This window comes from Sciurus vulgaris (assembly GCF_902686455.1).
Source record: "Sciurus vulgaris genome assembly, chromosome: 3".
Taxonomy (NCBI): domain Eukaryota; kingdom Metazoa; phylum Chordata; class Mammalia; order Rodentia; family Sciuridae; genus Sciurus; species Sciurus vulgaris.
Window position 1 is genome coordinate 109,127,736 of NC_136463.1, and position 23,232 is coordinate 109,150,967.

At 32.1% G+C, this 23,232-nt stretch overlaps 1 protein-coding gene across 3 annotated transcripts in view; it reads left to right on the forward strand.

Annotated features, from left to right (window-relative positions):
- GALNT13 (polypeptide N-acetylgalactosaminyltransferase 13) overlaps positions 1–23,232 on the forward strand; it is a 563,464-nt gene that overhangs the window by 210,338 nt on the left and 329,894 nt on the right. For all 3 annotated transcript variants that reach the window (XM_079134478.1, XM_079134477.1, XM_079134476.1), the window contains one exon: positions 15,776–15,944. In XM_079134478.1, the coding sequence (XP_078990604.1) occupies positions 15,776–15,944 (169 nt within the window). The remainder of the gene's footprint in view (positions 1–15,775; positions 15,945–23,232) is intronic.

Here is a 23,232-nt window from a genome sequence, read left to right on the forward strand (position 1 = left end):
AAATGTTTAGCAGTGACTTGGAGCATGTGCCTAATTTTGAATGAAGATAAACTCATCATACAATTGAATGATTTCAATCCTTGGTGTTTACCCAAGATAAATGATCACTGAAACACTAAATAGCATAAATGAGTCTTAAAAACAGTATACTAAGGGAAAGAATTCAGGCACAAAAGACTACATGCTATATGATTCCATTTATTTAAAGAAGCAAATCTAAACTATGGTGACAGAAGGTCTATCAGCAGGCCAGAGCACTATGTGGGCATGGTGGAAACAGTCTGAAGGGTACCTCTGGAGAAGGATGCATGTTTTCTCTGTTCCAGTGTGGTGGTTCTACGGATGTATATGTTTCCAAAACTCATTGAACTACATATATAAAGTTGATCTTTTTATTGTATTTAAATAATACTTTGAATAAAGGTATTTTTAGAAAATAATTTTTAAATAAGTGGATTTAAAACCAGCATTAAAATTAGTAACAGAGGATAAGAATGTGGCATGGTGGTAGAGTACCTGCCTAGCCCCACATTTGTCCCTAACACAATGAAACATAAAATAAAATAAAATAAGTCACAGATCTGCATTTCATTTTCCCCTCCACTCCCCCAAAATGGGTATAACTAGAATCTATTCATTATCTTAAGAAACTGTTAATTACAAGAATGAGTCTTATTTGGTTTACATGAAAGACACAGAAGCCATGTATCTATTAAATAAATGTGGTATAAGATAAAAAAGACACATGGTCCTCAGGTTTCTAGCAGGAGTTTATGTATTCACAGGCTTGGAACAATAGATGAAAAAAAAAAAAGAATCAGAAACATTTGTTATTGTGTACTAATTGATTTACTTATTCTGATGTTGTAAATTTTGTTCTTTTATCCTTTGTTACAGCCCTTGTACAAGACATAATATGAAAATAATTCCGATATTTAGTTGGACTTATGTTTCCTGCAGAAAAAATTATATAATTATTGAAAATAATTTTTACGATAAAATATTTGAATATGTAGACAACCTATGATTCATCACAATGCAGAAAATTCATGGAATTATGGAGTCCTAAAATGTATAATATATACTAAAATGTATAATAGCATATATAATATATATAAAATAATTAATTACATATATATACAGTATTCTCAATACTGTGTATCGTTCACTGAAAGGTAAAATTTAATTGTTTTTAACATGAATTCTAAAACTTATCATGAGAATGATAAGTTCAGTATTAAAGAGAAATATTTTCAGTGACCATGACATTAAGTTAAATTATGAAGGTACAGATACTGTGCTTTGAGAATTATACAATGGGATTTGATGACTTTAGATTTTAAACACTGTAGTTTCAGTTAGGAGATTTTTTATTTGAATTTTAGGTTGATATTGAAAAGATAATTTAAGTACCCATATTAAAGGAGATGCTCATAATTCTTAGTGGGGAGATTTGGAAGAGATAGAGGTTATGTAGTGTTAAATAACACAAACTGTGAGGATTTGATGCCCTGGTTTCATCAGGACTTTACTTGTTCACTGGGAAATTTAGAAGTTATTTAAGCACTATGTATTTCTGTGCTTTTTCTTCCATCAGGTTGGGAATAGTATACAGCTATCACATAGTTCTGTTTAGTGGATTGTTATACCCAAGATATACAGAATCGTACTACACAACTCTTTCTTTGCTTTTCTCCTTTCAATCTATTTTGTCTTGAGAGTACATATTTTTTTCTTTTTAAATTGTCATAAATGATTATTAACATCATAAAAGTAAAATTTGCAAGAATGGCTTGAAGTTAAAGTGACCTTTACTTTTTAATGCAGATTCCCAAGGTAAAAAGACATACTGGCTATGTATTCAAGATTCCTTTGTGCTTTAGGTATACATTAATACCTCTTAACTTTCCAATCTTGAAATATTGTGAATTTATAATTCTATAAGGTATGAATCTATTTGGATTTTGAGCAATGCAGCGTAGTAAGGGCTTAACATACAATGCTCTAACTAGATTACCTCTTTTTATCCTTTTGATCTCCCGTATGAGAGTGCAAATGTGTCCATTAGCTTTTTGTCACTATGACCTAAATACCTAACAAGAACACCTTACAGGAAGAAAAGTTTATTTTGGTTCTCAGTTTCAGAGTTTTAGTCTGTAGTTGGTCAACTGCATTACTCTGGACCTAAAATGAGGAAGAATGTCATGGAGGAATGCTGCTCAGCTCAATGCCAGCTGGGAAGCAGAGATAGCTATGAGCCAGGGACAAAACGAATCCCCATGGGCATGCCCCTTATGACCTATTTCCTCCAACCACACCACATGCCTTCCTCCATGCCTACAGTTACATACCCAGTATGGTAGTCCTTTGAAATTTTTAGTCCATCAAATGGACTAACAATCCACTTTTGTGGTTACAGTTCTTATAATCAAAGCTCACCTTGAATATTCCTGCATTGTCCAATGTGAACTTTTCAGGGAACATATCGTATCCAAACTATAACAGCATGAAGCACCAGAATACACAGGAGAAAGAGACCAGAGTGAATAAAGGGAGCTAAAAGGCAAAGAAACAGTACGTAAGAGAAAATGAAATATTTTGCTGGGTTACAATGGAAGATGAACTAATATTTGATCAATACGTAATCTTAAAGGCAACCTCACAAAGAATGGTCATAGTTGTACTTTGAAAAAATGTTTATTTTTAAATCCCTGAAGTATTTTCTACCTCTGTATACTAAAAAAATAAAAGAAGAAATATTTGAATTAGTGCAGTGACAAAGGGAATAAACATAAAATAAACTGAAAGTATAACCATATAATGATATATATTATAGTTGCCCATCCCTAGTAGCATGAATACAGAGTCTTTGTCAACATAAGCTGCAATGAAATTACCTATTGAGTGACATTAGCCTGTAATATAGAGATGTTTTAAAGCTGTTTCCCAACATTACTTCTAGTATTTATTTCTTAGAGAAATCTGAATCTGTTACCAAACATTGGAAGGCAACTATGCCAGAGTAAACTTTTTCTTTACTTAGAATTTAAATAAATTTAGGAAATACATTCTTCAAAAGGCTCATGATTATCTAGAAAATCAAGTCCAATGGCATAAATCTCCAAAAATGTGTTTAATAAACATAAATTTTAAGTCATATAGGATTTAAACTATATTATTTGTATGTAATGTAAATTAAGTACCTTTATATGTAATAGTGAAAAGATGAAATCATCAAATATTAAAAAATTAGTGTCAACAAAAATATTTTAGCCATTATCACCCAAAGAGAAGTTACTCCTTTTATATATACATATCACATACAACCTGTATATATGCACGCACATATATATCACATATTTATTATATGTAATGAGGTAGAAATGTTAGGGATCAGACTTAGATCTCTGTGTTATTTTATATCAACACCAGTCTACTAATTTAATATGTAATTTGTTTGGGGGAGTAAACATCTACAACGTGCCTTTGATCTTATGACATAACCCAAATTTCCTTATAAAAGCCTAGGTTAGATCATAAAGACCATATTTTATTTGACAATATGGACTTGATAAGTTGTAAACCTGCATTCATTTGAAGATACACCTTACTAGTGGTTACATATCATATTGATTTTTATGACCACATTAAATTTTAGACAATATATTTCTTTTGGTATACTCAATTAAATGCTTACTAAATGAGTGTTGGTTTAGGTTTTTTATGTTTTGAATGATTAAGATCTTAGTATATTTAAATACTTAAGGGTAGTATATGACCAATTTCTGAAAATTTTATTTCATGTTTGCATTATTCAGGTAGCACATTCAGTTTAATTTTGGGACTATAAATAAAGTTATTCTTTATTATAACTATTAGTGTTCTCTTTCTATTAGTACTTATTAACAGAACCTTTCCAAAGGCAGTGAAAACTCAAAATGGCATAAATTAATGAAGAGCAATAAGATTTATAATAACTGAGTAAATACAAAGATCAGCAGCTGGTTTATACAGATGGCCAATAAAATGTTGGAATGCCAAAACATAAGCATAAGGATTGTCTGTAGGAGGCAGGTAGCAACTAGATATCTGTTTGGTAAGGTTAGCTGTTAGTTTTAGTAGAATTTTGTACTTTTTTCTTTTACCAGAAAGTTTCCTCAGGGAAATTTTTTTTTATTAAAACATTACACTTCACATTAAAGGGTCTCTTGTAGCATATTTACATCAGTCTATTTTGATGACCTCAAATTATTGCTAGAGCTTCTGAAAAATATCCGATTAAAAAACCAAGTAAACATTTAGATAATGGGAAATTCAGTTCCTATACTTGACAGCTAAATTGAAGGATTGATATAATTTATTTCTGAGTTTACTGATGAACTATGTAGCTTCCTATCAGAGTTCCATTTGGTCATTCTGAAATGGAAATCTTATAACCTTTATTATAGTCAGGATGTTTTCAGTACAAGATATAATAGCAATATTTTAGCCCTGCTTTGAGGTATGCATTCTGTTTAATATTTAGAATAAAACAACGAAATTTAAATCACACCTTTCAACTGTATATGCTCCACCATTCTAAACTGCCTTTTCCATATTTTGGATTCCCCCAATCCCACTCTCTGTCCACTACCAGAATACCATCATATAGACTATATAGACTTCTTCAACCATATCCCATAAACAGGAATGGTGATTTATCAGGAAAAGTAGCAAAGTATACCTGTCATTTGAACCTCATTCACATTTCTGTCCTCAGAAATTCTGTCCATGGATTTTCTCTTCTTCTTGATTTTGTGCCATTAAAAGTAACTAATAATAAGGTCAACCCCATGCCCAGCCTCTGGAGGTGAGTACTAAAGGAAATGGGACCTATATAACAACCAGTGCAATGTAACTGCAAAATATCTAGAGAGAATACATGCACATTATCATCACTTTATCTGTAGTGATTTCCAAAGGATGACATATGCATCCAAATAATGCATAAAATGTTTGAAGTTGAAAATATTCGAATTTCCTTTTACCTTACTTTACCTTTCCTTTTACCTTTACCTTTCCTTTTTTACCTTACTTTGATTTGCCTATTTTTGGTCTAGGACTATATAAATCATCAACACATAAACATAATTTGTTACAAATTCATACTCATTCACTTTTAACCAATTGAAGAACGTGACAAAAATTTGATAACATTTGGGAAAGTATATTAGAGAGTTAAGGTACCATGTAATCCAGAGAAATTGATGTCTTGAATGCTAATATGATTTTACTGTAGATTTTATTGTTGAGTGATGAATCCACTACAGCTCCCTCATATTTTTTAAACTCTTTCATCAGGAAACAGATGGAACATTTCAAGCAGGAGTGTATAATGCAATGACTATTTTCAAAGGAGTAATAGAGTTTGGAGAAAGCAACAAGGGATGGTGGCACATTAGGGCCAGTAATTGAGGCCATGTCATTACCACTCTGAAACCTTAAAATGTGATGGGGAGGGAAAAATTTCATGAGTTCATTGTAATTTATTTTTGAAGGGAATAGTTTTGTGACCCTTGTTTAGGTAGAAAGTCATTTCGTGACCACTCCACAGGAGACCCAAAGGGAGTGATTATTCTAATTTTTTTGTCTTAATATCTAAACTCCTACTGACTCTTCCCACTTGCTGAACCCAGTCTAATATTCAGAAAAAAATGTCCACAGGTGTAGTCTTGATATGGTTTGGATTTGGGTTTGAGGTGCCCCCCAAACACTCTTGCTTGAGACATTGCAAGATTTGTAGGAGAAATGATTGGTTTATGAGAGTCTTAACCCAATTAGTGAATTAATCCCTGAGTGGTAACTGAAGGCAGGAAGGATATGTCTGGAGGAGGTGGGGCATTTGGGGCATAACTTTGGGATATATATTTTGTGTCTGGCCAGTGGAGCTCTCTCTCTCTGCTGATCATCATATGAGCTGCTTCTCTCTGCCATACTCTTCTTCCACCATGTTGTTCTGTCTCACTTTGAGCCCCAAGGAATGGAGCCTGCCATCTATGGACCTAGACCTCTGAATCGATGAGCCTAAAATAACATTTTCTCCTCTGCAGTTATTCTAGTTGGGTCTTTTAGTCACAGCAGCAAAAAAGCTAACTAAACAAGTCTGAACAAGTCATGCCTTTGAAGTTGTTCAAACTGTGCTCTGGCAGCAGAGCTTGAAAAAGATAAGGGTGGAGGATGTCTGAAAGTCCAGTTGGAGAGTTGCAAATCCTTCCCATTTTTTTCTTTGTATCTCCTATTTTCCAGAACTAAAAATATGTCTCCCTATTTCAAGGACTATGGGAATCCCATATCTAATATCACATTCTCATGACATAATTCTCAATATCATATTCTCATAGATATCAGTCTATTCATTTTCCCAGACAGAATTTAAAAGGTTAGGAATCCTGAATACTGTTCCCTTAAGATAAACTGGGAAAAAAGAAGTAGGGAAATGAATTCTTTATCAATATACAATATAACTTCTGTCGTTTTCACTTATGAAGCTGATCATATGATCCTCAGTGATAGTTTTAAATTATTTTATCCACACTCTTTCAATATATCCTTAAGATCTGCCTGCACCTACTCTGATAGTTTTTGGTAGTAAAATCTGTGTTATAAGCCTTTGTTTGGCTTGCCTTTAATTGTTTGCCTCATTATTCTATTACTCAGACAACTAGGGAAACAAACTGTTCCAAAAATACCTCTAGAGTCCAGAAATAGGTCTCACCCTAAGTATGTCAGTAATATAATTTCCTATAGGTAAATAATGTCAATCACATCAACCAGTGTTGTGGTTCTTTTCTTTGCCAGTCAGTTGAACAGCTTGAGGAGCTCATAATAGAGGGAAGACTCAACTTCCAATTTAACAATCATGATTGTGTTTTATAGTGGAAAAATTTTTTTTTCCATGAAAACTAGGACTCTTCTACCCAGAAAGCTCAAGGGTAGAGAAATAGAAAGCAAAGAGCTCATCAGCGATTTCATAAGAGAGACCATTCTCTCTACCTTCCTTTGTTCCCAGACCTTTGTATTCTGTTTGTAGAACAGATGACCCCATATGTTGGGTATTGCTTTAAAATATGTAATATTCTGTGAGACTGCACCCCAAATCTACACAATTTTATTTGTAACTGATGATAGAGTCTTTGCAGACTTCTATCAACTGCTTCTAAGTGTTGAGGCATGAGACTAGAAGATATTGTAGCTGAGCACATTGTGAACATTTCTTTTATCATAAATGATTTCCATTGGTCTGAGGCAAAATTATGTCAAAATCTAATGCCAATAAGAATTTAGAAGTTTGGAAGTAGTGATGCTGACAGAATTGTGACCAGAGAAAACAATTTCATATATGTGTTTTTCCCTGTAAGAAGACATTTTTTCTAAAATAGGAAAATAATCCAACTGAATAAAGTTTCCTCCAGGTGGTCTAGAAGTATTCTGTATGATTTTTGGTGTGTTTTCCTTTGCTCTTGGCAAGTTGGGTGCCCATACCTTACCAACCACGGTGAGAATTTCCTGTTGTGAATCCTGTGCCCAGTCTTTATCTGCACTAACATGGCCTCCAAGTTCCTCTCCCATTTTGTAAGCACTGGGTTCACTGAAAAAGGAAATAAGGCGACAACTCTAGGAAGGATTTTTTTTTTTTTTTCATTTGATTGTTGAGAGGCTTTTTTGTAATTGAATCTTCTGTAGTAGATTTTATAGGGCAATAAAATTCATCTTTTTGTTTTTTGCATTTTCAAACAATAATTTGCATTCTCTCTGCCTCAGATTTCTTGTCATCAGTGGTCCTTCTTTTCATTAGTCTTCCAGTCTTGTTTGAAAGTCCCTTCTGAACTGAACTGTCCAACCAACCTGTGTGCTTCTGCTCATGGACTAGATTAGACTCCTAACTCAAACTATCCCTTCACTCCCTTTCAGAGTTCCCATCTCAATTTCTGCCTGATGGAAGAAGTTCTTTTCACCTACTGACTTTCAGGACCACCTGTAAGGGTTGTAAAGAATCATCTTCCAGCAAGTGCTAGTATCTAAGGTGGATCCTTATTTGTTCGACACTTGCATTTTTTTTTTTTTTCTTTACTTATTAACTGGTCATAAGGCAAACTCCATGAAACTGTATCTTTTGTAGAAGAAAGCCAATCTCAGCTGCTCCACAGAGAGGGAACTATGGAAGTAAAAACCTCAACCTCATCCTCCACTTGTCCCCTAATGCCTGGTCAGCATCTTACAAATCAAAGGGCAAGGCAGCCCAATGAGGACACAGAGTTCAGTGCCCCAGTTCACAGAACAGGCTGGAGAGGGTGCAGAGTCAGACCCCTAGCTAAACAAAATATATGCAGCAGAACTGCCATCAACAAGGTCTCATGGTTCAGCAGTAGATTTTATTTTATAGATTAAAATACAGTAGGGTATCAGCAACTTAATCCAATATTATTTCATTAATCATTTTTAAATACATTGTGAAAGATATTTTACTTCTTAAGTGAACTCACAACCTACCAAGTAATACTTACCTCACATTTTCTGTGACAAATGTTAGTTAATAAATTTGAAGCATTATTAGATATTTTATGCAGCTTCATAATAACTGAAAAGTTATGTTCAGAAATTATTCTAAAAATACATATCTGGTTCCTCAAATAGATGTGTGGTCCATTAATATAGTGCCCATTTCTTTTTGTCCAAAGTGGAAATATTTTTTCTAACTTGGTGAATCAGATGTGTGATGATATACTGAATGTTGAGAGGTTATTATTATCTATCTTTGGAACAATTCATTATGAATGTTGTGTTATGCATAGGCCTTCTTCATAATGGTCATTGTTCCACTTCAGATATCCTTTCCAAAGAGGCTTCTCAAAGCATTCTCAGCCAAAACAGGTGCTTTTGTTTCCAAAGAATATATGGTTTTTTCAAGGTACTTTTTATTTAGTGGCTAGAAGTGGGATTCTGAGGAGATTTCCTATTTAAAGCTGAAACTAAGGCTACTACTATATCCATTACAAGATGAGGACCTTTTAAATACATTTAATGAGAAAGTTCATTCTTAATACAGAAGGAAATGATTTCATATTTCAGCATCATTTTATTACCTTAGTGAATAGTTAAAAGTTGTGCCAATTATTTCCAGGAAACATTTGTGACTGTAACATGTGCCAAATAACCTCTTACTGTATATAAGAGTAGTATTGCTTTAATGGATATGCGAAATGTCTGCAAAGGTTTGTTTTGAAAGGAGAGTTAAAAATTTGCTAACTAAATGAGAATTTGCTTTTTCCTACAAGAATCCAAGGAACTTAATACCTATGCTTGTCAGTCACTGTTTCCCTTATCTGTAATTGTAACTAATTACCTATAAGGAACTTTCCTGATAGAACTAACTGTAATTCTTTCCTACCTGTTTGTCATATTATGAACATTAAGAAACTTTCTTTTCATCAGTATTTCCCCCCAACTGTGATTGTTTCATTTTATCATCACCATGTCTATTGACTTCACTTTGTACCAGTCACTGTAAAATTCAGGCTACTTCCATTGTCAGTGAAGTCAGATTTTGGGTTAATTTGTAACTGGAATTACCTTACTAGATAATGACAAACTGATTAAGAAAATATAACTTAATAATAGGACAGAATTAATACACCACTACTAATCATCATTACCGCCACATGCATATATTTTATTTATCAAAAATATGCTTATTTTATAGCATTGTTTTATGACGCCTTTTTCACTCCATATAACCTGAATATCTTCCACATCATTAAACATTTTTCTGTGGTATAATTTTAGTTACTGCATAAGGGTTATATATAGATATAAAAATGTATATAGCATTTACTGTATGTAAGTATATATATGAGATTCATATGCATTTATATTTGTGTGCATATACAAACTCACATGCATATATACATATATATGCATATGTATATATGCAGTGTTATCTATGCATATAAACTTTTGGGCAGATTCAAATTTATTTCCTCATAGTATATTTTCTAAATGAATTTCTGAATCATTCCTGGGTACTAAGTAGGCTGTATACACTTAGAGATGAAGAATAAATGATTTTTAGAGGAGATGAATAACCCAAAGAACAGACAGTAGTGTGGGAAAAAGTTCAGTTGGTTCTGGGTGTGGTGTCAACTCTAGTCTTTCTTGCAGTAAACTAATCTTCCAGGAGATCCAACTTTAAGTTGATAGAGATATGTCAGAGAAGTTCCTTCCTGTGCTTTGTTAGGGTAATAAGGGTGAGAGTGGTGGTGGGAGGCCACAGAAAAGGTCAGAGAGGCCTTTCTCCTTTAGATCAAAGCATTCAGCCGCCTAATCATCAAACTTTGGGGTATGATTTTCAGATTTCTCAAAATGTATAGGTTAATATAGATATTTAAAATTCATTACTGTTTCTAAGATGAATGGGCCAAATGGCACATACATACTGATTTAACTTATTGTAGCAAGAAGTACCTGTGATTAAATCAGGGCATTTTGAATGTCAAAGGAGTATATGGCTCAGGGAATGCTGCATGGAGAGTAATGTGGACCTACTGGTAGATGGATGAGGAAGGAATTGGTGTGATTTCCTCATCTTCTGACTTCACTGCACACAGGTTTACCATTGTTTAGGTAACTAATTAATAAAACTATTAATATGCAAAGAAAAGAAAAACTAAAGCCAAGATTTATTTAATTTATTATAATTGTCAAATTGGAAGAGGTAAAAGTGAAAGAAGAGCAAATAAAAGAAAGATTTTCAAAGGCAAATATACAGAAATTAACAAGTAAGTAGATCTGAAGATGAGAATACAATTTGGAAAAAAAAATTGGAAAGCATGGCATGTGGGATAACATTTAGATTTTGGTTGCATGTTACACTTTTACCCATGTGCAGCATAAATCACTGTGTTCTTTAGCAGACTAAAATTACTGTTTTAAAATCAATTTTTTTTTTAAACTTCATTTTGTTTTCTGGGTATAAGCTGGTCTATTTTTCTTTTATCAAGTAGTGCTCATTAATGGGGCAATTCTGCCAATAAGAAAAAGATCATAATGAAACATGCATAAGTAGACAATGCAATTGATATGTAGTGGTATTTTTGGTAGATTAGCAGTTGCTGTATTTATATCTTGGTGGTTATCTTCTAACAGTGGGAATTCTAAGATTGAAATACATATTCTTCGAGTCTTTAAAGTGTGTACTATGTTAAAGAAAATGAAAGATTATAAAATGCTTCTGCTCATATTTCTACTTGCTTTATAATGTCATTTTAAGTCAGATTATCATTTTTGATGATTTTATCATATAATGAGAAAGAAAATAATTTACAGCTTAATATATTAACTTTATTTTTTAGTCTAAACCAACTTTGGAATCAGGACATTTCAGTCCATATTCACATCAGCAATAAAGAAACTAGAATGTAGATTTAGTTGCCATCTGTTATAGTTGCCTAGTAAAGTAAATAATTAACACAAAAAATTTAACAATTCATTTTGACTTTGCTTGGCTGTGGGGAAATGTATTTTGTGGGTATATAGGTGATCCTTTCTTTTCTTTTCTTTTTTTTTTTTTTAAAGCCATGTTGAGGAAAGAAAATCAACAGGTGAAGAAAAAATAGTTTTTTTTTTTTTTTTTAACAAGATGCCTCAGATCTGAGATAAACCACAAAGCCCAATTGCTTATTCTTTTCCACTTCCTATTTATGCTATTTAAAGGAATAAAAAAACCTTTGTTTTCTGAATGCAAGATGCATTCTTTCAGGTAACAGTCAGAAAAGGGAAAAGACTGGTTCCACACTATAATTACTTAAGCATTCTTTTTGCTCCAGGGAGGTGAAAAACACCAATAGGTTTGCTCACACACAAGAAAAAAGATGTTAAATATACATTTATTCTAGGCCATTATAGAAAATTGTATTTAACTCTGTGCAGAAGACAAAAGACCTGATATGCACCAAGCTCTTACATGATTGAGGAAAATGATTACATATGTTTGCAACTAGCTGTCGTAATGCTATTTATTCTTTTTATATTTTTTATTTTTAAAATTCTTTTGTTGTAGATTGACGGCATGCTTTTATTTATTTTATTTATTTTATTTTATTTTTTTGTGATGCTGAGAATTGAACCCAATGCCTCACACATGCTAGGCAAGCACTTTGCCAGTGAGCTACTTCACCATCTCCGAAGTATGCTATTTATGACAATTTTAATTTTATTCATTTCATATTATAATATAATTCATTTACTCCTACCACCACTGACAAAACTCCAAACTGCATAATGCTAGAAGGAAATTGTGACTTCTTTGAACATGTTACAAAACCCAAATACATCAGTATCCCTGCCCTAATAATTGTTACTGAGTCTTGTCTTCCTTATATAGAGAAACGTTTTAAACAGTATTTGCTTTCTCGCTTTGGAATCATTATGTTGTCCATGGTGCCTTTCTTCATAACAGAATGTGCTTTTGTCAGAGTTATAGAAGGTGAAGGTTCAGAATATGCCACCTCTAAATATGCCACTTTGGTGTATTGATTATTTTGTGCTGCAGGCACTTAAGAAATAGCACATGCAGGAAGCCCTCTCTGGCCTCCCCTCCCTCTTCTACCTGAAAGAAGGCTATAAAATTTCTCACAAGAAATATGCCCTCCCTGCTGTACCAGGAGGAGGAGAACATTCTTTCTATCAGAAACTGGAAGTCAATACTATAATGGATCTGTGTAAAACAAGCCCACTAAAAGAACCTTATCTTTCATTTGATTCCCCCAATTTATGTCCTAGTTATTGTCCCACAATTTCTTGACCCTATCCCAAGTCTCGTTGTGTTGTCATGCTTTATCTTTCTTGTTTAAAGAAGATTTATAATGTTTTGGTCCTAACAATTTCTTCCCGTCTTCATTTTCCTTCTGAAAACTTCTGTGTACAAGTAACAAGAAATTTGTGTGATATTCCTGTTAAAGTCTATCCTCTCCATTTCATTCTTAAGTTGCTCTCAAAACCGATCAGAGCAAAAGGAAACTTTTCTCCCTTACAAATCCTCATAAATAACTATGACTGAGAAACTGCTTTCTTAATTTATAAAAAATATTAAAATATTTTACACCAAATTATTCAAAAATTCCATAATGTTTCAAAATAAAAACAAAAATTTTCTATGAAGATATCATCCATTTTATGACTTCAAGGTACAGTCCAGAATATATATAAAAATGTATAAATTGAATATTTGTAGTCAATAGGAAGTATCATAACCTGGTTATGTTGTTATTTCAAAATCAGAAGGAATTCTGAGGAATGATATAAATTCTTTCAATACTGTCTTTGGAAGCAAAAAATAATAAAATCATTTTAAAAAATATGAGAAAGGGAATATAACTTTATGCAAACATCTATTATGATTATGAGTATCCCTTGAAAGCATATTATTAGATATGAGCTGTGTAACTTAATTACTGGATTAATGCATTTGATAGATGAATAATTTAAAAGGACTACTGTACTGGTAATAATTGTTGGCAGGTGTGGCTGACTGGAAGAAGTAGTTCACTGGGGCCATGCTTTGAGGTTTATATTTTGTCCCTGGTGCCTTGCTTTCTTTTTCTGCTTCCAAGATGTCAGAAATTGAACAACTTTCCTCCACCACATCCTTCCTCCATGATGTTTTGACTCATCTGGGACCCAAAGCAACAGAGTTGGCTGACCACAGTTTGAACTTCTGAAACCATGAGCCAAAATAAACTAAGTTGTTCTTGTCAGGTATTTTTGTCACAGTGATGAAAACCTAATGCAACTTCTCACCAGGAACACAGATTTAGTCAAATTCAAGTCTAACAACTCCAGCTGATTTTAGGGATGCTGAATTTACTAATTCCCAAGATAAATTATTACCATTAGAATCTTTTCCTAAATCGACCAAATTACACTTTCTCCTAAAATTCCTGCCATCATTTCTATTTTTGCTTCTTAAAATGAATGATAAATCCTTGTAAACTTTCTTTAGATTATGCTAGTCAGTTTTCAGTTACTATGACAAATATCTAAGATAATCCAGTTAAATAGGAAAGGGTTTATTTTGGATTTCAATTTTAGAGATTTTAGTCCGTGATCAGTTGGACCCAGTACATTGAGCCTCTGTTAGCAGGTCATGGCAGCAGTGTGTGTTAGAGCAATACATGCTTACCTCATAGCCTGGAAGTGAAAGAGAAAGGAAGAGACTGTAGTCTCACAATTACCTAAAGCTCTCCTACTAGGTCCAGCCTCTTAAAGTTTCCATCATCTATCCATTGTTCCACATGGGGAGTAAACCCAATGTGGACCTCTGGGGAAATTCTAGCAAAGTTAAGACCCAAACTTTAGCAAATGGTATTTTTAAAAAATAATTTGAAGTTGTATATCTACATCTTTTCCATTTAAAATTTTCCATTTCTTTTTGTATATATGAGAGAAATTTAAGGCTAATTACCCTCCTTGTACCCATATCTAAAAGTCCTTAGAGGCTGTTAATCTCTTTCATTTTCTTTGTTTGACTCATGCTAATCCAAAACCGAGTAACTTTTCATAGACAATAGCCATCTGGATAGTCAATGTGGTATTAGTATTAGTAATAACATTGTTGATGTTTTATAACTCTGAATGTCATGTCAGTGGAAAGTTTGTTGATTGTGTTCTATACTAATTTTTGTCTTATTCTTATTTTAGATTTTATATTTTTATGAAATATTTCAGTTTGTAAAATATTTTCCATGTATAAATCCCTTACTTATTTTTAGAATATTTCAAGTTAGGCTACGTTAAAATATTTGCCCTTTCATTTATGTAGAAATTAAATTCAGTTAGATTAATATCTTGGAAACTCTAGTATAGTAAAACATTGAAAAAGTCAAGAACAGAATTGCATCCCTTTCTCCTGAACCTAAATAACATTGTGATTAGTGAGTTAAAATGTACATCAGGGTCAACTGGAACTTGTCATTCTATTATATCTACAGACATGTGCACACACATACACACACTGAAACATGCATTTTAGAGCAGCAAAGAACTTTAGTGATAACTTGGAAGAAATAGCAAGAATGTTAGTCTGAAGATCAAATCCTGAGTTCTGCTAATGAGCAGCCAAATTCAAAAAATTGTTATGAATTTCAAGTTGTGAAGCCTCTATCTACCTTGACATTTAAAATTATGTATTACCACTATGAAACTTCTTTTTATACATTTCAAAAATGATTTGAGAAATAAATCAGATTGCTATGGGAGGAAAAAAACTATCAACCTGATTGTTTTTATGAAGATGTAATAACAGCATATACGTTGCGATATGAAAGCATTTTATTTGATGTGAAAATAGATTTATCTTGGTGTATTTTCAAAAGTTATTTTTTTTATCTGACATAACAAGGTCTCCCTAGTGTTTAACTTCATCTCTCCATAACAAGTGTAGTAAAAATATGACTAAGAAGTTTAAAGAATAGGTGTTTTGTATTGCTTAATTATTGTCTTCATAAAATTAGTAATTAATATAATGTTTACACTTGAAAGACAACTTGAGGCATTAAGCGAATGAATTAAAATAAGCTGTTTCTTTTGTGCAGTGTATGGTTTATTAATATGACTGGATGATTACATTATAGAACAAGTTTGTAATTAATACACTTCAGAATTTAATCCAACACATCAGTTTCCTCATTCAGTTCATTATCTTGTGTTTCTATGTATGTTTGTACCTCTGTATGTCTTACAGCTGTTATTTCAAGAAATCAAGAAGGCCCGGGAGAAATGGGAAAGGCTGTGCTGATTCCTAAGGATGATCAGGAGAAAATGAAAGAGCTGTTCAAAATCAATCAGTTTAACCTTATGGCCAGTGATTTGATTGCCCTTAATAGAAGTCTACCAGATGTAAGATTGGAAGGGTAAGTTCATAAATACGTTACATAATCATGCGTATTAGTAAAGCACACATTTCAGAATCTCAGAACTTTAATTAACTTAGATTATATTAATTCTAGAATTACATGATTCCTACTACCTCTCTATGACATATGAAGGACTTACTGTACATGCATATGCTGAGAAATATTGTTTTCTTCTCTGACAAAACGTGTTACTTGTAAAGATACTGCAGAACAAATAGGCCTAACAGGTTTCTCTTCATGAGTTTTTTGTTTTGTTTTGCTTTGCTTTACTTTGCCAAATACAAACAAATATGTTCTTTAATAGATTATTTTCTTGCCTTCATAGAATGCACCATATACTTTGTTTTGAAAAAATTATGTTTTGCTATTTCAGCATAAAAATAGGCAATTGCCTGCATCATTATTGACTCTTTAAAATTATTTATTATGGGTACTAGCAATTTATGCTGCCATTTATAATTGGAATGCTCAGTTATCAGTAATGGAGAATATGTTCACTTGGAAATATTGCTGCATGAAAAATGATGAAAAATTCAACTCTCATGTGATTAATTATAATTTATGCTTCAGTTAGTTGAATATATTTTAAATGTATTTAGTAAAACTCAGAATATGTAATAGTAGCACAGTGCCATCTGAGTACATAGTTTGTATGGAACTCCTGGTAGTCACAAATAATAAATCCACCAATTTTAGAAAATTTCCAAGTATACAAAGTAGTCTAGGACACACTTATATGTAAACAGACATTCTGGTTTTAGATGCATGATTTTCTGTATAATAAAATAATAACGGATGCAAATAAATGTTTCTATCATGGATTATATATCACTTTACTATATTATTATATTAAAATAATATTTATTAAATTAAAATTATTTTCTTTCTGAATTATTTCACATAAGACACAATCATTATTAAGATGCTGGTACTGATTGTCAGAAGATTTATTTGGTAGATAAGTGATACTTTAAATCATTGTATGCTTTTAAAATGTCTCTCTCAAGAAAACCATAAGTAACATGTTCAAGACATTTTTGGTTCCCAACAAATGTTTAAATACTGAATATTAAAGTTGCATATTTAAATGATTAAGTAATTTATAGTTCGATACATATGTATGTATGTATGTAACCACATTTATGTTTTTAAAAATATAATAAGCATATTTTTGAGCATTGTAGATGCTATGTTTATTATGTTATAATATTGCATTTAGTATGTGATTTTTTATGTCATAATGTGATAAACTGAATACATAATATATATTCAGGAAGAATTGTAAACACTGTTTCAGGTTTTTAAAGAATTCTTTCAACTATCATAATTTAATAAATTAAGTTTTATGACATCTGGAATTATCAAGGTAAGAACTGATTTGATACAGAACCATTTATTATTATTTTCTTTAAATCAAAGTCTCTGTTAAGCACATATTTAAAATATTTTGGGCAATGATAATTCTTTTAAGAATCACTGAGCAAACTGAGCAATGTGGCACATGCCTATAATTACAGTGATTTGCAAGGCTGAGGAAGGAGGATCAAGGCCAGCCTCAGCACTTTAGTGAGAACCTGTCCAAAATAAAAAATAAAAAGAGCTGGGAATGCATCTCAGTGATAAAATCCCCCTCAATCCCCTCACCTCTTTTAATTCCCTGTACAAAAAAAAATCACTTAGTAATTAAATGCTTTGTTAATTAAGCCTTAAGCTGTGGAACAATTCAGCATTTGAAAATGGAAGATTTAAATTGCTTAGTATAAAAAGTAGATAAAGTGTACATCTACCCTGGTTATTATTGCTTAAATTCTGAGATTTTATCAATATTCTATTAAATAATGTTAGTGAAATATATACTTTTCTATTTATTTTTATTTGACATCACAGAATATGGCATCAGTGAGAAATTGGAACTACTATCCCAAACTCTTAGCTAAAGCACAATATATGAGGTTCACTGAGGACAATTACAAGTTGTTCTGAGTGATACAATTGTATGACTAGGAACAGTGAATGTTAAAAACTTACCATGAAGAATCATATATCCAAACTGTTATTGAAAACTTGTAGAAATAAAATGTAGAGATGTCCTAGCAACTTTCTGAGACCCTGTCTCAAAATACAAAATAAAATGGGCTGAAGATGTTGCTCAGTGATTAAGTGCCCCTGGGTTCAATTCCTGGTTAAAAAAAAAAAAAAAAAAAAAAAAAAAAAAAAAAATTGTAGAAACATATTAATACTCATTCAATTGAAAAATTATTTTTTAAAAATTATATTAGACACAGGTCAAATTTTAGATGGTTAAAATTTAAAATGAAGATAATGGGACTAGAATGTGGCTCAGTGGTATTGTGTTTGCCTAACATATGCAAGACCTTGGGTTCATGCCCCAGCACTGAAGGAAAAATCAGCAAAAAAGAAATGGGCATTTAAAGCTATCCACAGTGATGAGTGATTTTTACTGCATTGTACCCTTAAAATGTTTTGACTAAATTCAGAAAATTTTCCTAACAATTTAATGCTGCTTGACCTTAATGTCAACATAAAAACTGTTGACACTATTCAGAAGAATAAAGCTAAGAAATATTACATGTTTTCACAGAAAACAGACATGGTATAATTTCTTGGACGCAATTGCAGTCAAATAACAGGACAAATTGAAGTTAAGTTCTTGAATGTCTGTCTCTAGGGACATCTAAATCTCTATGCTAACTTATTCAATATATTTGATTTGTTTTTATATATACTACTTGTATAATCCTGAATTATTTTTGAGATATAAAATGATAGTTATCACAAAATTGTTCATTTTATATTTTAAGTACAAATAATGCTGGAGGACTTTAGTAAACTAGTTAATTGAAGAACTTTCATGAGATTCTTACTGTAATTTGTATATACATATAAGTAAAATCCTAAACAGCAGTAACCAACCTTCTCTGTGTTTTGGTCATTCTCCACAAATTACAAAAAGAAGTGAAATATCATAAAATTCTATCTGATTCAGAATGTTGAAAGAAATGAATATTAACTGGATTTTATACTGTGTTCAAAGGATAGGTTAGCATTTTTCTCATCGATTATGTGTGTGTGGTTATGTAAATTTAAATTTGGATTTTAGAACAAAAGAACTTAAATACTTGTTTATAAGAAAGTAAATATATACATGCTGTTTTATTTGTTTTAACCTAAGACATTTTTGTTAATATTCAGAGAATGTGAAAGAAAATGAATTATTAAACTACAGAAACCTGTTAAGAGATATTAAAGACATATTTTGAATTTCAGAACTTTATGTAGAGGGAAATGAGAGGGAGGAGGGGCAGGGTATGAAAGATGGTGGAATCAGACAGAATTCATTACCTTATGTATATGTATGATTGCACGACTGGAGTGAATCTACAGTGTGCACAACCATAGAAACAAAAAGTTGTACCCCATTTGTGTACAATGAATCAAAATGCAGTAGGTAAAAATAATTTAAAAAAAGACATAATTTTGAGGTGGGGCAGAGAATAGATTAGTCTCTAAGAAACACAAATTGAGAAAGTTTAATGTACCTTAAGTACTATAATGTTATGACTTCTTTTTAGTTATACACAGAGTCCTTGAATGCTAATTTCCTTGAATACACAATACTAGAAATATGATAGCCTATGGATATAGAAAATTTGTTGAAAATGCAAAAAAACCTCTACGAACATTAAACAAATTCATAATTGTATAAGTACATATATAAATAATTTTATTATGTTTTGAAACTATTGTTTAAATCGTATTTCCATGAGAGTCAGCAGAAAACATGATTTGTTTGCTATGACTTCTTTGTATCCAGGGTTGGCCTATACCACTGGTTTTTCCTGGAAGTAGAGAAAGAAACCTGATTATCATAAGCATAGGTTGGGGACAGTACTCCATTTCATCATATGCAAAAGTTGTAGAGGAAACAAAAAGCTAAATGTGGAGGGAGTTTTTGGAGACAAAACACAAGGTTTAAGACCTGATTCTATGGCTTGACAGTTGCATCTTAAGCAAATTATTAACTTTTTAATCCCCAGTTCCCTTTCAGTGATTAAAACAATTAATCAATCAATCAACCAACTAGCAAATCTTTTATGTTTACCCTATAAGGGCTTAGTCTTAAGAACAAAAATATTGTACAACAGGCTATGACTATGAGAAAGTAGAAAGAAAATATTCACTCTTAAAACTAATCATGATATTGTGTAAACACATCCACATCTGTAATTGCAAATATTATGAATAGGGTAGCTCTGAATTCTTAATAAAATATATGTGTAAAATATTTTTGACCCTCTATAAATATTACATTATTATTCTGTGGAATTGTCTTAGGTTCTCTAGCTTCTTTTCCTGGACAAAGGAAAAATTTTTAAGCAATAACTTTCATCCTTCACTTTTTATAATTCTTTTTGAATAAGAAGTTAACAGTAATTATTGAATGAATATTTATTAAAAATAGCTAAAGGCAATTAAAACAAAATTTTAAGTTCTTCACATTTACTTGTATTCAGACATTTAATGGCACCTCTAGTACTGGCATTGAGTTGCTTGAAGGTTATAATGCATCTGGCGTTTAAATATATTTCATCAGGACTAAAATGAGGAAATAGAAAATTTATTTCAGCTATTTATATCCTAGGCCAAATAACTACTTCTTGCATATGCACACTTGCAAGGTGATAAAGAGAAAAAGACTCTAGCAGTCTTCCATTATTAGTGGAAGAAGAGCTGTAGCATACAAATTTTGCATAAGTTGTTCTCAAAGGACAAAGAGTTTATTAACTACATAAAAGAGAAATAAACCAGTATACATTTTCTGTGCTCAGTTTCTTAAGAGAGTCTGTTCATTTATACGATTGCCTTTCCCATAAATTAAAATATGATAAATGTAGCATTGATTGCACAAAAGAGACATAGGAAATGAGAATATTAATTGGATTTCTGATCTCTGTTCCACATCTTTTCTTTTTAATTTGAGAATTACTATAACTTTCATATGCTAGTAAAAATTTTGTCCGTGAAGATAATAATAATTTCTGTATTACTGTGATTTATGTACTCCTGTGTCAAATGAATTTCACTACTCAAATTATAAGTGGTATGTAAGAGTATATGTTTATTTCTGTGTTTCTCTGTATCTATGTGTGTATAAATATATGAGAAAGATGGAGATTAAAGATATTACTATGATTTTGGGGGTAATAATACTATTATACTATAACCTTTATTTAAAATTTAAAAATAGAATAAAACATGCCTAGGCATGTTCTAAGGGACACCTTTAAATACAACTATAGGCAAAAAGCATGCTGTGTCTGTCCATTTATACTTTAACTACCTTACTACACGCTCCTTTAAATTTTCTGACACTATTGCTTTGACCACTTAAAAATTATTTAAAAAATATATAACATTAAACTTACCATCTCACCTATTTTTAAATGCACAGTTCAGTATTGTTAAGTGTAAAGGAAATCAGAATATGCTATCCTTGACTATGCAACTTTAGTCTAAAGATCATTTTGAACTGAAGGCAACAGAGAAAACGTAAGCACAAGAAACGTAAGCACATGTCTACCTAAAAGGAAGTCATATCTTTTAGTTATGAGGGCATCATATGCCTCTCTCATATGAACAAGACAGGCAAGCTAACTCTCAGTATTACCGGATTAACAGACATAACAGAGTTGAACCTGGAGTTGAAATGTGGACCAGTCTTCAAGGCTATGGAATTAAGATAACAAACAGGAGGTGGAAAGTTGAGAAGTGAGCTGTCTTCTGAGATTGTACAGTCAGCAGATGTATCCAGAAGTCAGAGCCAAACATAAGTTCCCTAAAATCAAACCCATTGATACAGGATAATTGTTTGCTCTGTTCTGTAAGTAATAATAGGTACTCTCCCAGATGAGAAAGGAAGACTCCAGGTAGTAAGGGGAAAACACTTATAGAATAGGTAACTTGTAGTTACCTTTTTAGTTTATTAGCATAGTAAAGCATACATCCTGGGGTAGAGACATGATTTTAATGAGAATGGAATGACACGAAGAGCCATTTTGAAGAAGAGTGCAGGTATAATTGAAACCCCGCCTCTACATGTAATGACAGCAAGAGACTGGGATCCTGCCTATCCTGTAGATGCCATAAAAGCTGTACAGGTTTTTCCTTTGTTTGAGAGCTAGTCTGACAGTCTTAGAGCTACATCTTGCTTCTAGCTCAAGCAGAAGTTCCCAAGTAAAGTCTGCACGTGTATTCATACCCACTCAATCACTCACTTATTTCTACTGACCCTAGGTCAGAAATTCCTATCTCTAATATCACCATGGTCACCTGGTAGTTGAAATCAAGATATCCATTTCATGCCAAACCCCTGAAAATCTATATAAACCAACTGTATTTAGCCATTTCCTTGGGTCTTGATTTGTTTGTTGTGAAGGCCTCCATGCATATAAAAACTAAATTATTAACATCAATTAAAATTTGTATGCTTTTTCTCCTCTCAGTTTGTAGGTGCTAGTACAGAATCTCTCTTATGAGAATAAAGGGAAGATTTATTTTTCCTCTCAGCAAGTCCATTATTCACATTATTGTACATCCTAACTTTAGAATTCCTTCCATCTTACAAAACTGAAATTTTACACTCATTAAACAACTCCACAGTTTCCTGACACCTGATAAGTACCTCCCTGTCTGAGAATTTTCCTGTGCAGGTACACATACAACTTACTAAAATAGCATTTGTCTTTTGGTGACTGACTTATTTCACTCATCATGATATCCTCAAGTTTCATCCATACTGCACAGGTATCAGAATTTCTTAAAATTTTAAGTCTGAATAATGTTTAATTGTATGTATAGAGCACATTTTGTTTATCCCTTCCTCAGTAGATGGATATTTGTCTTACTTCCACCTTCGGCTTTTGTGAATACTATTACTATTACTGTCGGTGTATGTATATCCCTTTGGGACCCTGTATTCTATTCTTTTGAGTGTATGCCAAGAAGTGGAATTACTTTAACCATTGTACTTTTTCCACAGTGGTTGCACACTTTATATTCCAGTATATAAGGGTTCTACCAACATGGTTTATTAGAATTTATTTTTTATTATACTGCATATGAGATAGTAACATGTTAAGATTTAGATTGTCATTATTTTCATTTTCCTGATGATTAATGATATTAAACATTTTTTTCATGTTCTTTGGTCATTTGTCCATTTTCATTGGGGAAATGCCTATAAAAATCATTTCCCCATTTCACA